This window comes from Bidens hawaiensis, unplaced genomic scaffold, assembly GCF_021521415.1.
Source record: "Bidens hawaiensis isolate Kalapana, Puna unplaced genomic scaffold, B.hawaiensis_p1.1 tig00015123_1, whole genome shotgun sequence".
Classification (NCBI taxonomy): domain Eukaryota; kingdom Viridiplantae; phylum Streptophyta; class Magnoliopsida; order Asterales; family Asteraceae; genus Bidens; species Bidens hawaiensis.
In genome coordinates this window covers 164,431-177,885 of record NW_027492340.1, presented here as the reverse complement: position 1 = coordinate 177,885, position 13,455 = coordinate 164,431, and the positions used below count along the sequence as shown (strand labels likewise).

The window sequence follows — 13,455 nt, the reverse complement described above, 5'->3', positions numbered from 1 at the left end:
TCAATGCAAACTCTCCATCTCGTGACGGTACGCGTAGGAATCAACTCGTTCTTCTCATTCACAACAACTGTCATATCGCCCTTTTTCGGGATGACCTGCATCGGGCTCACCCATGGGGAATTAGAGATCGGATAAATCAATCCAGCATCGAGAAGCTTGATGACCTCTTTCTTCACAACGTCTTGCATATTAGGGTTGAGACGCCGTTGGTGCTGCACCACGGGTTTGTACTCCTCCTCCATCAAGATCTTATGGGTACAAAAGGATGGACTGATCCCTTTTATATCCATGATATTCCAGGCGATCGCGTGCTTATGCCTCTTCAGAACCGTGAGCAGCTTCACCTTCTCCTCGCTCGACAAACTAGCAGAAATGATAACAGGCAAGCGGGACCATCTTCCAAAAAGGCATACTCCAAATGGGACGGGAGTTCCTTTAGCTCGATAAATGGTGGGTCCACAACAGAAGGTTTTGCCTTAGGCTCGGCAACACTCAGGAGGCTCGTGGTCCACACCACATCCTAAATCCTCTCGAGACACTCAGGAGGCTCGTGGTCCACACCACAGACCAACTCCTCGAATAGAGGTCCACTGACCAAGTCAGAAATCCCTCCAACACACAACTGAGTATCCAAAGAGTCCTCCTCCCACGTGTCCTGTATGTGCTCACAAACGCAAGAATCGATGGTATCAATGTAGAGTACGTCATCATGATCATGTGGATGGCGCATGGATCTCCCAATATCAAAGGTCACCTCCTCGTCTCCAACTCTAAGAGTGAGTCTGCCGGTGCAGACATCAATGAGAGCTCTAGCAGTGGCTAGGAAGGGACTACCTACGATGAGTGGTACATTTCTATCCTCATCCATGTCCAAGATCACAAAGTCAACAGGAAACACGAATTTATCGATTTTCACAAGCATATTCTCAACTATACCTCTCGGGTATTTCACCGAGCGGTCGGCAAGCTGAATGCTCATGCAAGTAGGCTTAGGCTCACCTAGGTCTAGCTTTGCAAAAATAGAATAAGGAATTAAGTTTATGCTAGCACCTAGGTCGGCTAAAGCGTTACTAACCGACAAACTGCCGATCAAACATGGAATGGTAAAACTGCCCGGATCGGTCATTTTCTTGGGCAATTTATTCTGAAGGACAGCAGAAAACTCCTCATTCAAAGTCACACAAGAAAGCTCCTCTAATTTCTTCTTATTTGAGAGGACCTCTTTCAGAAACTTAGCATACTTAGGCATTTCTTTCAATGCATCGAGAATTGGAAGATTTATGTGAAGCTGCTTAAAAAGCTCTAAGAATTTCCCGTACTGCTCTTCCATCTTCTGCTTCTTCAAACAGCCTGGGTATGGAATGGGAGGAACATAAGTCCTGACTAGCTCACTGATTTGTTCGGTAATTTCTAGGATTAACCTCGGTTGCACCTCACCAGGAGTCTCAGTCCCGATCTCGCCGGCAATCGATTTTTTTGTGGAAACCGATGCATCAACAGGAATGGTGGATCTACCATTCCTCAGGGTAATAGCCTTAGCCTCGGCCCTCGGATTAGTCTCGGTATTACTCGAAAGGCCACCCTGTGGTCTCGTAGAGAGGAGCTAAGCAATCTGTCCAACCTGATTCTCGATGGTCTGAATGGATGCTTTCTGATTCCTCAACTCGAGATCGTGTCTCTGGAGAGTCTCATCAATCTTCAGGTTCCTCTATTCAGCCAGTTTGTTTGAGGTCTCGGTTAAAAGATTTTCAACACTAGACCCCCACTATACTGACCACCATTGCTGGAACCCTTAAACTGAGGCTTTTGATGGTAAGACGGGTTCTGAGGTTGACTTTGGTAATTTGGATTTCAGTCAAACCCCGGTGGCTTGATTCTGATTTTGACTGCCACCACCATCTTTCCAGCTGAAATTTGGGTGGTTTCTCCATCCCGGGTTATAGGAGTTGCTGTAGGCATTGTTTTGGCGGCCCACAAAGTCAACATCCTCCACCACCATGGCCTGCTGGCACTGACTGGTCTGGTGTTTCCCGTCACACACCCCACAACGAGACCTAGATTTTGGACAGATCAGAGTGCATCTGGTCAAATCTTTTGGTCAAGGCTTCTAACTGAGCGAAAACATGGGTATTGGAATCGACATAAAGAACACCCTTAGTGAAAGGAATACTACGAGGCAGATTATATGCAAAACTCTTCTTAGCAGCTTGCTCCAAGACATCCAACGCCTCATTGGGAGTACACCTACCGAAATCTCCTCCCGCAACCTAATCAACGGCCTGCTTATGTGCTCTGGATAAAGCATCAAAGAACGTACGACACTGAAGACCGTGGCTCAAACCGTGATGAGGGCATTTTCTCAACAAGCACTTAAACCTCTCCCATGCAGCATTCAGTGACTCATAATCTTCCACACGGAAACTAGTGATTTTTGACCGATATCTAGCAGTTTTATTAGGTGGAAAGTACTGAAGAAGAAACTGATCAACCAATTGATCCCAAGTGGTGATGGAACCGAAAGGGAATACCTCTAACCACTCCAAGGTAGCCCCGCTAAGTAAGAACGGAAAAAGTCGGAGTCTCACGGCATCGTCCGTACACCCCTGAATTTTGAATGTCGCACATAATCGAAGGAAATGCGCAACATGAGAATGAGGGTCCTCGTTCGAGAGGCCATGGAAAGAAACGAAATTTTCGACCATATGAATAATACTCGACTTGATCTCGAAACTCACGGTAATCTCCCTAACACCGCTGCCATAGCCATTAAGAGATGGCTTGGTGAATTCGTCCATGTGACCTTGATTGTTCGGGTCCGCCATTTCTTCAACCTTGGGATTCGCGTCCTCCTCTACAACTTCTTTTTCAAATACCTCCGCGATCTCGCGTGCTCTCCTCCTCAAACCTTTTCGAAGATGTCGCTCGGGTTCAGAAAGGGGGGAAACAAGATCAGGACCGGGGTGGTGGACATGCAATACCCGAAAGGAACGCGGAATAGGCAGAATGGAAAACAAACAAGACACGGAAAACTTCCTAAAAATAACTAAAAATAAAAATAAAACAAGATGAATAAAAATGAAATAGACTAAAATAACATAGAGCAAAATATATCAACAAGGTAAATCAATTACTCGTATCGTTTTCAAAAGTAAAACACCTTGTCCCCGGCAACGGCGCCAAAAACTTGACGTGTGCGAATATATATATAAAATTTGAATAAAATTTTCACAAAAATCGGGTTTTAAAAATGGTTTTCACCAACAACCAAACCACACACGAAAGGCAAGTGTACCTATCGTTTGTAGCAAAGTATCGATAAGAACCGAGTGTCAATCCATGGACACGGCTAACTTTTGATATTAAATCTTTGTAATTAATTAAACCGAACAAACAATCAAATTGGGTTTTTAAACTAACAAACTAGCATACAACTATAACAAAGCAAGTAAAATATGACTGACAATCAATCCAAACAAAGCTACTTAGACTATGCATCCACTCAAACTTAGTGACAAAATAGCAATGATAATGACAAACATTCTGTATTAAGCACCAACATCAAATTCCAATCAACGCAACCTAATACTAGCAACAAAACAACATGATGGGTTTTCAACAAGTTAATAACTATAGATTAGTAAGTTTGTCAAAACTACCTAATCTCATAACCAAATGAAAGCTAAAATGAAAACAACAAACTAACCACCTAAAATCATGTAAAATAGAAAAGTTAAAGAACACTAGTTTTTTTGGGTAAAGGGTTTTACCCTGTTAAATTCATTCCACACAACCAACAAAGTACAAGTAATATGACAAAGTGCCATATTAGTTCTCAAGTATGACATGCCATACAAGAGTAAACAAAACCAAAACCACCAAACAATGGTAAACACTGCTAAAGCCTACACAAGAGCCAAAGAAACAAACATAACTAAAACAAATCAACCATTATCATCAATTTGGTGGGAAACCCCTCTCGGAAAGTGCCAATCATCGAGAACCCGATTGACCCGTTCAGAATTCTTGAACTTTAGAGTCATTAGCTTTAGGCGAGTACCCTTAATGATTTCGTCAGCAACAATCATTGGAGTCTTCAAAGAGTTCCTGAAAAGCCGGTTATTTCGTTCATTCCAAATTACGTAAACCGAAGCCCCAAGTAACAGCCGATTAATAACATTATCAATAGAGTTGGACATTCCAAATTGACACACATATTGAAGAATATTCGCCCAACCATTCATGCACCCCTGAAACTTACCTTTCATTTTGACAATACTCCAAACCTCAGAAGAGAACTTACACTCAAAGAAGAGATGATTACGAGAATCCGGCTCTCCATTACATAAAAGGCAGCAATACAGGTTATGATTTGGATACCCACCAATTTTCCATCCCATTATACGATTCTGCGTGCTCAATCTATCATGAAGCACAATCCACATCATAAATGAGTGTTTTGGAACACATTGAGAGAACCAAACAACATGCATCCAAGAAACCTTATCAGCCGGTATTCGAAGAAGTTGCCATATTCCTGAAGCCGAGAAATTCATTGAAGTCCCATTCTCATCCATTACCACGATCTTGTCCCTCTTTTCCGGATAAATACTCACCTCCTTTAAGTTCGAAAGAATAGGGAATCTCGAAATCCAATCAGGCGGCCATCCCCAGTTATTATGATGAACAACATCATTGACACAGGTCATTAAAGTCAAACCAGCCCCATGTATTGCTCTCGGGTTAATATAATCACTTAAAGGACATAAATCATCCCATTTATCATACCAAACTGAAGTAGATCTCCCATTACCGATTTCATGCCATATAAAATGTCGAATACGGGGACGAAACTGAAGAATTTTCCTCCACCCCCAAGTACAAGAGTTAGGAATCTGCAAGCTCCAAAAATTTCGCCCCTTTATTTTATACTCATGCATCCATTTAACCCACAACGAATTACGATCATTGATTAAACTCCAAATATGATAAACCAGAAGAGAATTATTGACATCCCGGATACGCCGGATACCCAAACCACCCTCACTTTTCGGCTGACAAACAATATCCCAAGAAACTTTATGCTTTCCCTTTTTGTGTCCAAAGTCCCAAAGGAAAATTTTAATCCGTTTTTCAAGATCAGCAATAAGTCTAGAAGGAAGTGAGAAAACAGCAGACCAGTAAATATATAAGGACGACAAAACAGACCTGACCAGCTGAAGTTTACCCGCAAAAGATAAAGTTTTATTCTTCCAATCACCAATCCGATTATCCATACGATCCAGCAACATCTTACAATCACGGTAATTTAGCCTCGTAGAAATAAGAGGAACTCCCAAGTACTTAACCGGGAGCCTACCTTCAACGAAGGGCATAATATTCAAAATCCCACTTTTAACGCGATCCGAAACATTACAGAAAAACGCGATACTTTTCGGAACACTAGGAGTAAGCCCGGACATATCTTTGAAATCATTCAGAGCCCCCATAATAGTTTTAGCAGAATCCACATCACCTCGAGCAAACAGGAACAAATCATCCGCAAAGCAAATAATGATAATATTTAATTTTTCACAATGACGATGAAAACGAAACGAGCGTTCAATACGAACCTTTCGATGCAGATTAACGTGAGAACTTGCATAACCAGCGTGAAAATATAAGGAGACATCGGATCACCCTGTCTTAGACCTCTTTTACCATTAAAGAACCCGTGTAAGTTCCCATTTATGGATATCGAAAAAGAAGAAGTGGTTATGCATTCCATTATCCAATGAATCATCCTATCGTGGAAACCATACCCATATAGAATATCACGAATGAAGTCCCAACTGACCGTATCGTAAGCCTTCTGAATATCAACTTTAAAAGCACATCTAGGCGGACCTTTATTAGTGTGATAATTATGCATTAATTCTTGGGTCAAAAGGATGTTATCAGAAATTCTACGCCCAGGAACAAACGCAGACTGATTGATATCAATTAACGACTCCAAACCCTTCATCATACGAACCGAGATAATCTTGGTAATGCATTTATATAAAGTGTTGCAGCACGATATGGGACGAAAATCATTAGGAGTAAAAGTGGTGGTCACTTTGGGAATAAGGGCAATAATAGTGTGGTTAACTTGTTTAAGGAGACTTCCTTTTCTGAAAAATTCATGAACCGCCAAACAAACATCTTTCCCCACAATATCCCAAGAACTTTTAAAGAAGGCCGAGGAAAAACCATCAGGCCCCGGCGCTTTGGTATTCCCAATAGAGAAAAAAGCATCCTTGATTTCCAAATCGGATATAGGTCTAACCATCAGCTCCGCCTGAGAGGCCGAGAGCTTAGTAGTAAAAATCTGATTATCTGGTTTTGTCAATGGTTGCATATCCGAACCAAAAAGGTTCATAAAGTGATTAACAAACACCGAAGGAACATCCGATCCCTCATATAAATGGCCCTGAACATCACTTATAGTATCAATACGACATCTATGGTTTCGCATTTTCAAAGAATTGTGAAAATATGCAGTGTTAGAATCACCAAGCTTTAACCAATCGACTTTAGGTTTTTGTTTTAGGAATTCTTCCTCATCTTTAATTGCCTCATGATAAGCCTTAAGATAACTACTCTGCTCCCGAATCAACTCCAAATTAGTAGGGTCAATGTCAAGCCGGGTTTGACAAGCATCAAGAAGGGTTCTTAGATCATTAACTTTCTTGTGGAGATTGCCTTGTCGGTGCAACAAAGAACGGATTGGATGTTTTAAGTTTTGGAGTTTCTTTACCACACGAAACATGTAATAACCATCCACCTCAATTTTCCAGCCGTTAGCAATCATATCATTATAACCCGGTTTACCAATTAAGAAATTAGGGAATTTAAACGGTTTAGGCTTACCTTTAATAAGAGAGGGGAATTTCAATAAACATGGAGAGTGGTCTGAAATCCGGTATGGAAGGAACACCGCCGTTGAATCATTAAAAATATCCATGAATTTAGAGTTTCCCATCACCCTATCAAGCTTTTTGAAAAGACCCATACCCGTTCTCGGTTTATTGTTCCAAGTGAATTGGAGCCCGACCCCATTTATATCCTCAACTTCAATGTTCTTAACACAAGCACGAAAATCAAGCATCCCAGTGGATATTTTGGAAGAACCATGTAAGCTGTCTTCCAAATTAAGAGCACAATTAAAATCTCCTAGTAAAGCCCAAGGTTTACCACGAGTGAATTGTTTATGAACTGCAAGATTATGCCATAACTCCCTTCTTTTCAAATAACAATTTTCAGCATACACGAAAGAACAATACATCGCCTTATTATCCAACTTAAACTTTAACTGAACTTGAAGAACCTGGTTCGAATAATCAATAGCCATTAGATCAACCAAATCCGTATTCCACCCCACAATAATCCGAGTACCTTTATCACAAACACTACCATTGCTAGTCCAATCCCAAGTGTTACAAATCTTCTTACAAACATCAAAAACCGAATTTAATTGTACGTGAGACTCAAGAATAGCACACACCTGAATATTATTATCTTGGATTACCTTACGAACCTCTTTTTGTTTAAGAGGGCGGTTCAGCCCTCTTAAATTCCATGTAGCAATAGTACCCATTAAACACCCAATTCACCGGGTGTGCTTGCACCCTCAGAACCAATATCCGCTTTCATACTGTTAGCCACATCCGTAAAAAGCTCCTCCACATCATCCTCATCTTCATCACTTTCTGGTTCATCCACCAAATTACCAAACCGGTTACTAGTTTGGACATAATGCTTTTCCTTTGACTCAACCCCCACAGCCATAGAAGTTGTAGGTTTACCCACGGGATGAATAGTGTCTTGTCTTTGAGAGGATGGTTTATTTACAGCTTGTGTCACAGCAGGTTTAGCTACCGGTCGATAGACAAGATTATGTTTCTTGACTTGCGTAGTAACTTTTTTCTTTCCCTTCACCCTCTGGAAACCATCATCATTAGTGACTTTCATTGGTTCTTCATTTAACTTTTTATCATGAACTTGTTTCGGGCATTGAGTGTTTGAATGGCCAAACACCTCACATAAGGAACATCTGGGGGGCTCCCAATCATATTCAATCTTAATATCCGAGATCTTATTTGTCTCCCCCCACGTATCCGGAACAACAACAACCAGCTTCCTTTTAATGTCCTGATTTGCATGAAGTTCAACCTGAACTCTAGCAAAACTACTTCTTCCCCACGATTCCTTACGCATATTGGCAGTGTAAGAATCCACACTTATCGGATCCCCAATTCTTGAAGCGAGCATACTTAGACCCTCCTCAGTAAAGGCATCCAGGGGAATATTCTGTAATCTGACCCAAACCGGAACAGACCGTATATCCTCCTTCTCCAAATCTGACTCCATAGTCCAAATATTAAGAATAATGGGGACATTCCTAATCATCCAAGGACCATCTTCAATCAGCTTCATCATCCCAACTTCCGTATGAAACTTGAAAAAGAAAAACCCTTTCGCATTCATCATAAGTCTCGTAAGCCCATATTTGTTCCAATTTTTCTTAGCAAAGTACTCAACAACTGGAAAAGGAAGTCTGTTACCCAAAAAATAACCAAACAAAGTATTAGTAAACCTATCGTTAACTTTCTTGACAGATTCAACCGGGATAACTACATCAACTCCTTCCATTGTTGACTCCACATTTAATTTTCTTAATGTTACCTTCGTTGTCTTGTTTTCAAGTTGGACAACACTCACATTTGAAGGCTTAGAATTTTCCATATGTTTCTCCTTTCCTTCATCCCTATGAATATTTAAAGAATCAGATCCAAACACCATGTTATCATCCGAAACAAAGGCTTCCAAACCTCCATCTTGTTGAATAGTTAACGAATCAGATCCAAGAGCCTTGTTAACATTCAAAGCCACGGCTGAACAACCACCATCTTTGTTGATTACATCATTTAAAGGAACATTGAATGATGTGTTTGCAGCAAACGACACAGACGAACTCATAGCATTAGCGTTTCCCGAGGAACTAGTTTTCAGAGCCCCCCTACGAGGAAGAACCCCATCAATGTTCGTGACCCGATTGGCTGAAAACCCTTGCTTGATACGATCAACAAATCCATTACCACCCTTCTGCTCCTTGCAAAACCCTAACCCGATAAACACCCAAGTACAAGAGCTAAGAACAAGAACGAAAATTCCAATCAATAAATAACACCCAAGAACAAGAACCAAAATTCCAAACGAACCAAGAACGGCTGTTTGAAAACCCTAGTACTCGTTAATAAGCAAGAACACAGCTGCACCAAGAAGAAACCCTAGTCGGCCAAGAAACCCAAGATTCATGCAGCAATACACCAAGAAACGGCCAAGAAAACCCTTAATCGGCCAAGAAGAACACGGCTGCACCAAGAATCATGCAGCAATAAACCAAGAAACGGCCAAGAAAACCCTAATCGGAACACGGCTGCACCAAGAACCCTAATCTTGATTAACCACAAGATCCTTAATCAGTTAATAGGATTTGTATCGATCTAACTAAACTATATCAAATAGCCGTGATCAATAACAAACCTACTAATCAATCAGAACCAAGGATTAGATCCAGATTCATGCAGCAAAAACCAAGAAACGGCCAAGAACCCTAATCGGTTCTCTCTCTCACCTATCCCAAGAGATTGTATTTCCTTCTTTCTTTTAAAGAACACTAGTTAAACACATGAATCTTTTAATTAGCAAGATATGAACTAAGGATTATGGCCTAAATCTCTAGGAAACATCAACCAACTCAAAGAATCATGTTATCACCTTACAATTTTCCAATATCAAGTGATAGGTTTCATGCTTGTTAAAATTTATAAACAAGTTAATTTTCATTAGTCATTAATAACTTAACGATATAAACAAAGTATGCATAAACAAACTAAGTTCATAAACAAATGCTCAACACATAGTTTTCCAACATATTGCGATTAAAGATCTATCAAACTAACAAGACTAGGAATTAAAACAAGCATTCAACCATTAAACTCTATTCAAGAACATGTCATAAACTTGAAGAACACCAACTTGACAAAATCATGCATAGATAAATATCAAATAAGCAAAAGCTTCAACATAATCTAAGTAACAAGAGTATTTAGCCCATAAGGCTTGATACAACACAAAAAATCAAAGTAATCTTACAAATCATTGTCAAAAACAAAAGATTGCAAACTAAGATGAATGATGATTGCTACTTGAAAGGATGATCACACAAAGATGGAAGCCTTGAATTCTCTCTAGCAAACACTAACAATTTTCCAGCAAATTCAGAGAATTCCCCTAAGGCTCCACACTTGAAATGAGGATAATGGAGGTGTATTTATGCATTCTGGACGTCTAGCAAGGCAGGTGCACGGGCACGCATGGCCGTGCGTATTTGTGGAAAGTCAACCATTGGCTTTAATCTGACCAAAAAGTCAGATTTCTCTATTCTGGCACGGGCTTGCACGGGCTCGCACTGGCTGGCACGGGCTGGTTATTTTGACTTTTCTCAGCATTAGATCATGCACTGGCTTGCACTGGCACATATCTAGGTTGGCACGGTTCCATGCACGGGCTGGCATGGGCGTGCAGGTCTGGCAGATTGCTGTTTTTGCCTCCGAAATGCCATCTTTTCATGTTTTCTTTGTCGAGCAGGCGTCCGGACCTGCAAATTCACAAATAACTCAAATAAGTACCTAAAACAATGAATTTGCGGGGAGTTCGGCATAAATATAAGGATATTTCGATGCAATTAGATATACACTTTGTGTTACATCACTATTACACGCATGATCACTAAATATAGCCGAGTGTATGAGTGAAAATTATGAGGTTTGCAAGGTGGGAATGTGATGAAAATTTATAATGTTCTCTAGATTATGTCTTCATTCTTATTAGGCTTGTTTGGACATATATAAAATGCTTACTTGATTTATTAAAGAATTGAATGATTATTACTTGCGGGTTATTATTGCTATTGTGGAGTTTGTTTTATTTGCTTGAGGACAAGCAAAGTTCAAGTGTAGGGATGTTTGATGTAACACAAAGTGTACATCTTATTGCATCGAATTATCTTTATATTTATGCCAAACTCCACGCAAATTCATTGTTTTAGGTACTTATTTGAGTTATTTGTGAATTTGCAGGTCCGGGCGCCCGCCCGACAAAGAAAACATGAAAAGATGGCGTTTCGGAGGCAAAAACAATAATCTGCCAGACCTGCACGCCCATGCCAGCCCATGCATGGGACCGTGCCAACCTAGAAATGTGCCAGTGCAAGCCAGTGCATGATATAATGCTGAGAAAAGTCAAAATAACCAACCCGTGCTAGCCAATGCCAGCCCGTGCAAGCCTGTGCCAGAACAGAGAAATCTGACTTTTTGGTCAGATTAAAGCCAATGGTTGACTTTCCACAAATAGGCATGGCCGTGCGTGCCCGTGCACCTGCCTGTGTCAGACGTCTAGAATGCATAAATACACCTCCATTATCCTCATTTCAAGTGTGGAGCCTTAGGGCAATTCTCTGAATTTGCTGGAAAATTATTGTGTGTTTGCTAGAGAGAATTCAAGGCTTCCATATTTGTGTGATCATCCTTTCAAGTATCAATCATCATTCATCTTAGTTTGCAATCTTTTGTTCTTGACAATGATTTGTAAGATTACTTTGATTTTGTTGTATCAAGCCTTATGGGCTAAATACTCTTGTTACTTAGATTATGTTGAAGCTTTTGCTTATGTGATATTTATCTATGCATGATTTTGACAAATTGGTGTTCTTCAAGTTTATGACACATTCTTGAATAGAGTTTAATGGTTGAATGCTTGTTTTAATTCCTAGTCTTGTTAGTTTGATAGATGTTTAATCGTAATATGTTGGAAAACTATGTGTTGAGCATTTGTTTATGAACTTAGTTTGTTTATGCATACTTTGTTTATATCGTTAAGTTAGGAATGACTAATGAAAATTAACTTGTTTATGAATTTTGACAAGCATGAAACCTATCACTTGATATTGGACAATTGTAAGGTGATAACATGATTCTTTGAGTTGGTTGATGTTTCCTAGAGATTTAGGCCATAATCCTTGGTTCATATCTTGCTAATTAAAAGATTCATGTGTTTAACTAGTGTTCTTGAACTTGTCTATTTTACATGATTTTAGGTTGTTAGTTTGTTGTTTTCATTTTAGCTTTCCTTTGATTATGAGATTAGGTAGTTTAGACAAACTTACTAATCTATGGTTATTAACTTGTTGAATACCCATCATGTTGTTTTGTTGCTAGTATTAGGTTGCCTTGATTGGAATTTGATGTTGGTGCTTAATACATGATGTTTGTCATTATCATTGCTATTTTGTCACTAAGTTTGAGTGGATGCATAGTCTAAGTAGCTTTGTTTGGATTGATTGTTAGTCATATTTTACTTGCTTTGTTATAGTTGTATGTTAGTTTGTTAGTTTAAAAACCCAATTAGATTGTTTGTTCGGTTTAATTAATTACAAAGATTTAGTATCAAAAGTTAGCCATGTCCATGGATTGACACTCGGTTCTTACCGATACTTTGCTACAAACGATAGGTACACTTGCCTTTCGTGCATGATTTGGTTTTTGGCGAAAACCATTTTTAAAAACCCGATTTGTGTGAAACTTTTATTCAAATTTTATATATAAATTCGCACACGTCACTTGCCTAATGCACAATCTACACACTTCTCGATAGTCACGAAGTCTTTATCTAGCAAGCCGTGTACAATATTGTTCTTTGCAAGACGGTTCAGGGTTTTGACATTGGCATGACCAAGGCGACGGTGCCAAAGCATGGCATTATGTTCCGACACTGTAGAGAACAAACATGTAATTTCATTGGGAACATTCTTGTTATTGTTAATCAGGTAGGCATTATCTTTCCTCTGAGACCTGACCAGGACCCACTCCTCTGGTATGGAAATACCAGGTTTCAGAAGTAGACATTCTTTGTTGGTAAAGTGAGCCGAAAAACCCTTATCACAAATTTGTGACACGCTGAGCAGACTGTGCTTCAGTTTAGGAACATATTCAACATTTTCAAACTATAAAACTCCATTACTCACGGTACCCTTCTGAGTAATCTTCCCTTTTTCTCCTCCCGCAAAGGAAACATATCCGCCGTTAAATATTTGAATGTCACTCAGCTGAGATATGTCCCCCGTCATGTGCCTGGAACAACCATTATCAACAAACCATGGTCTGATAATATTTCTCCATAGTTGTTCCTGCACAATATGTGAGATTATTTAGTTTTGGGTACCTAGTCCATACTAGTTCTGGGTAAGCCTGACTTGGTTAACCGTGTTACGGGTTGCCATGACATATCCTTATCATTATCAAAAATCGAATCTGAAGACGTTGAGGACTTTGTTACCGAGACTTGGGCAACCATTTATATTTTGGTTTGAAAACG

The 13,455-nt window shown here is 39.8% G+C and overlaps 1 protein-coding gene and 1 non-coding gene across 2 annotated transcripts; one reads left to right on the top strand and one right to left on the bottom strand.

Moving 5' to 3' along the window:
• Nucleotides 1–520: 520 nt before the first annotated feature.
• LOC143548434 (uncharacterized) lies at nt 521–1,999 on the bottom strand. Its single transcript, XM_077039609.1, has 2 exons — nt 1,862–1,999; nt 521–1,582 (listed from the first exon to the last, which is right to left on the bottom strand). The coding sequence occupies exons 1-2, from the start codon at nt 1,997–1,999 to the stop codon at nt 521–523; spliced, it is 1,200 nt and encodes a 399-aa protein (XP_076895724.1).
• Nucleotides 2,000–2,337: 338 nt separating this feature from the next.
• On the top strand, nt 2,338–2,443 carry LOC143548436 (small nucleolar RNA R71). Its single transcript, XR_013137952.1, has one exon. It is a non-coding gene; the product is annotated as a small nucleolar RNA R71 (small nucleolar RNA).
• The last annotated feature ends 11,012 nt before the right edge of the window (nt 2,444–13,455 follow it).

Excerpts from the sequence above, each read along its gene's own strand:
- LOC143548434 (XM_077039609.1), bottom strand. The coding sequence starts at position 1,999 with ATGGTGGTGGAGGATGTTGACTTTGTGGGCCGCCAAAACAATGCCTAC. Across the intron at positions 1,583-1,861 it reads ATCAGAATCAAGCCACCGGG|GGTGGCCTTTCGAGTAATAC; the intron begins GTTTGACTGAAA and ends ACGAGACCACAG.